Genomic DNA, 4,287 nt, shown 5'->3' with positions numbered 1-4,287 from the left:
GTGTAATGCATGAGTTTTTGGCTATTTGTTTGCTAGTTTTTCTACTCTTCCATATGATGGCTCAAAATTCTCTCTACTCCCCACTTCTCTCTCTTTTGAAGCTAGTTTGCTAATTAAAAGCTCATTTGAGTTGTCTCATTTAGTGCTTATTTGAATTAAATAATTAAAGGCTTAAGATACTCAAGAATACAAAAAGAAACTAGCATTCCAAGTGTTTTAATCTTGATGGTGGATACTTGTAAAGAAAATCATACTTTTTTATTTTTCTATCTTCATCAACACCCCAAAACCAAGTGGGTTCAAAGGCTTCAAATGTTACCTCTTAAAACATACTATGGTTGTTGTTATATTTCTAGTTCATGTATTTGGATCCTCTTGGTGGTTTTGTTAAAATGATTTGCAAATAAACTAGTTATTAAAAAAGTCTTCCATTTGCCATTCTTAAAATTGTTTTATAAATTTGATCATTTTTGGTAATCAAATCCCATCAGGGTCAACGTACCAATCCGCCAACCCGTGAACTCGAATTTACCAATTAACCCGAAACTGACCCATGAACTCTCGAACCCATATAATTAAACGAGTTAGACAGGTCATGTCCGAGTTGATGTTTCCAACCCACGACACAAATAATTATATGGGTTGTGTACGTACGTGTTGATGCATTCTGACCCGCCAACCTGAACCCGACATGATTGGCACTGATTGGCACCCCTTCATATGCTAATAAACATGCAGTCAACCTGTATACTACACTAGTAATATAATAAAACTGAGGGATCATCTTGTTTTTTACCAAAAGAAGTACTACATGACGTAATGACTACATGCATTATTTTACATAATATGATAATTGAAAATGAACTTGATCTTGACACACCAACAATTTCTTGCTCGATATAAATATATTAAAGATAAAAAAGCACATTTCAGTCTAAGAAATATATTAATTGACCATTTATGAGAAATTTTCCAATACATAAATATATGTTGGTTTTTCAGAATATGTGTTGTGCAATATTTCTATAAATACATGTATAATATTTATTTAAAAGTGTATTACAAATATAATCATATTTATTTATTATATTTTTGTAATGAAAACAAGATAGAGTATGTATTTGTTAAAAGATTGATAGTAGAATGAGTGTGTTTGATAATATATGTAAGTTACAAGCATACTAAGCATTGGCGGAGCTTATATAGGGCCAGTGGCCCACTTATTTTTTTTTTTTTATAATTAGTCCATAACTTTGACAAAAGTTACATATTATGTCTAAAACTATAAAATTTCACTTTGGCCCTTCCTGTTCTTCAATTTTTATACGTATTCTATTTTTGGCCCCCACAAATTAAAATATCAAGCTCCGCCACTGATACTAAGGATATATTTTTTTCGGTGAAAATGGACACGTCGCATTTGAAAAATATTCTCGAGTGTAATGGTTCCAAAATCAATGTTCAAACAATTCAATAGCTATGTTTTACATATACATCATAGTTTTAGCGGCACAATGAACAAGCTTATTATTGTTACGTGAATGTACTGAATCATATTAAAGTTCAGATCTGCATGATCATTGGGAAAGAACAAATGATGTGGTAATTTCATGTATTGTTGATGTTGTATTGCAAGATTTAGTAATAGCTTTGAGTTTTAAAAAATCTGTACCTGTGATTTGGAAATTGCTTTTCTTTGATTGCTGCTAAGTTCATTAATTTTCAAAGTTGTTCTTGAAGGTGTTAATAATAGTTTCAGTTTTATTAAATCTGCTGTTGTGATTTTGCAAAAAATAAAAGAACCAAGTGTTTCCCTTTTGCATGAATTGTGATTGATGGACATAGAGTTTACTAAATAGTTCACTATTATTTCACGAAATCACTCAAAGTAACACCTCAGCTGAGGTTTATTATCACAAACACAAAGGCCTCTAGGATAAGAACACCAAACACAAAACGGACAATGATAAATGTAAATTTTTGTTACAAACAAGATGATGGACTACAACATAACTTGAAAAGATCATAGCAAACCGATGTATTTACTAAGCTTTCCATGAAGACAGCGGTGGGGTGTCAGACTTTAGATAGGTGGGGAAACCATCCATGTATCTATCACCCTTAGCTGCATCAGCTGAAGCAATGGATTCAAGTTCAGCCATGTCTTGTGGTGTTAGTTTAACAGATAAAGCTCCAATGTTTTGTTGAAGGTTTTCAATTTTAGTGGTTCCTGGTATGGGCACAACATCTTTCCCCTGTTGGTGAACCCACGCCAATGCTAGTTGTGATGGAGTGCACCCTTTCTTTACTGCAATCGCACTAACCCGTTCGTACAACATTTTATTATTCTCAAGATTCTCAGGTTGGAACCTTGGTAGATTCTACAAAAAGAGTAAGTATATATATAAACACAAGCTCAAACTCAGTTTAATGATTTTATATTATAATTCATAAAGAATCTGATTCAATTTGTTTTGTGCAGACCTGACGGAAATCGCCATCTGCCAAATTCTCAACCATCTTCGGACCCAATGAAAGAAATCCGCGTCCTAGAGGACTGTACGCCACAATTCCAATGCCAAGTTCTCTGATAAAAAGCAGGGATACAAATTTGAATCCTTTTATTAGTTTATCAATTCATGATCAAAACGATTATAGTGTTTGAAATATTATATATTATTTAGCCTTTAGAACTAAAAAAAGGTCGAATAATGATAACCTGCATGTAGGAACAATTTCATCTTCCACATCCCTGGACCATAAAGACCACTCTAGTTGAACAGCAGTTACCGGGTGCACTGCATGGGCTCTTCTAATGGTTGAAGCCGAAGCTTCTGATAATCCTACGTATTTTATCTTCCCTTCTTCCACAAGTTTCTTCATTTCACCCATCTTTCAAGCAAAGAAATTAACCAATCTCAGATGCTAAGTAGGAAATAGAAACATGAAATGAGTAATCTGAAATCAGACATACCGTGATTTCAATGGGCACACGAGTGTCAATCCGGTGCTGATAATAGAGATCAATGCAATCAATCTCAAGCCGCTTCAAACTACCTTCACAAGCAGTCCTAACATACGCCGGATCACCATACACCTCATAGTTTCCATTCTCATACTTAATCCCGAATTTGGTAGCTACCTCCATTTTCTCCCTTACTTTTCCTCCCTTCAAAGCCTGCATTGCATGTAAATAAGTCTGTTTAATTACTGAAATCATGTACTTTTTAACAAGCAATTATAAGTTTAGAAAGAGTGTGACCTTTCCAAGTAGGATTTCATTGGTGTTAGGGCCATAGACATCGGATGTGTCGAGTAGGGTGACACCAGCATCAATGGCGTTGTGGATGAGGTTGACCATGTCATGTTCGGGTTCTGGGGGTCCGTAAACAGCTGACATACCCATACAACCCAAACCTTGAGCTGACACCTCTAAACCCTGTGAACCCAATTTGATTCTTGGAACCTTTACCATTTTTTTTTTGCTGATTAGTTGGATTTGATTTGATGATAAAAGAATGGAGCTGATGATCATTTATAGTGAGCAGTTATATGGTTAGAGCACAATTCTATGGACCTTCTCGGAAATTCATTCCGCTTATATTCATTATCCATACCTTTTTTTTTATCGAGTCCTACTTAACTTATCTATTTTAGTTAATCTATATTTAACTTTAATTTAGACTTTTGGTAAATAATTATATTTTATTGGTGGAACGTGAGGTAAGAGCCTACATATGACCCGAGGCTGCTGGTGCATAAGAGCCTACGTAAGATTATATAACATTCTACCACAATTAAAAATAATATGGCACTAAATGTTTCAAATAGTTAGGGTCAAAATGGTCGAGCTTGAGATCTAAATGATTATTTTTTACTCCGCAAGATTATGTAACATCCTACAATTAAAATTTTAATATGAGTTGTAATTGATATCAGAGATTAATTATACAGTAAATTTATAAAAATTATTGAACTTGGAGTTCAAATTTCAGTAAAAGCATAGGTCCAAGTTTATAACAAGGACTACATACATGGAATACAAGAAAAGTCCATTTGGTATCTACAATTATGTATACATCCCTTCACAAGGCTTAAAAAGATGGAAAATTTATTGTTCACTTTCCAAAAAAAAAGATCGGGAAATTTATTAGAATAACAAACGATCATTAATGTATAAAAACTAGGAAACTAGGTTTGAGACCCGTGCACTACACGAGTTTAATAAAAATAAAAGTTTAATATCAATGTATAAATATTATATATTAAAAAAAATACTTTTACATA

At 33.4% G+C, this 4,287-nt stretch overlaps 1 protein-coding gene across 1 annotated transcript; it reads right to left on the bottom strand.

Annotated features, from left to right (window-relative positions):
- Nucleotides 1–1,847: 1,847 nt before the first annotated feature.
- Nucleotides 1,848–3,581, bottom strand: LOC145119815 (auxin-induced protein PCNT115-like). The gene is made up of 5 exons (XM_079055556.1): nt 3,263–3,581; nt 2,975–3,178; nt 2,720–2,892; nt 2,485–2,587; nt 1,848–2,381 (listed from the first exon to the last, which is right to left on the bottom strand). The coding sequence occupies exons 1-5, from the start codon at nt 3,533–3,535 to the stop codon at nt 2,046–2,048; spliced, it is 1,089 nt and encodes a 362-aa protein (XP_078911682.1). The 5' UTR covers nt 3,536–3,581; the 3' UTR covers nt 1,848–2,045.
- Nucleotides 3,582–4,287: the final 706 nt, after the last annotated feature.

Source organism: Lactuca virosa, chromosome 6 (assembly GCF_052849685.1).
Source record: "Lactuca virosa cultivar CGN04683 chromosome 6, Lactuca_virosa_CGN04683_v6, whole genome shotgun sequence".
NCBI classification, from domain to species: domain Eukaryota; kingdom Viridiplantae; phylum Streptophyta; class Magnoliopsida; order Asterales; family Asteraceae; genus Lactuca; species Lactuca virosa.
The sequence above is the reverse complement of the archived record's forward strand: the minus strand, read 5'-3'. Positions and strand labels throughout refer to the sequence as shown.

Excerpts from the sequence above, each read along its gene's own strand:
- LOC145119815 (XM_079055556.1), bottom strand. The coding sequence starts at position 3,535 with ATGATCATCAGCTCCATTCTTTTATCATCAAATCAAATCCAACTAATC. Across the intron at positions 2,588-2,719 it reads GAAATTGTTCCTACATGCAG|AGAACTTGGCATTGGAATTG; the intron begins GTTATCATTATT and ends GCTTTTTATCAG. Across the intron at positions 2,382-2,484 it reads CAGATGGCGATTTCCGTCAG|AATCTACCAAGGTTCCAACC; the intron begins GTCTGCACAAAA and ends CTCTTTTTGTAG.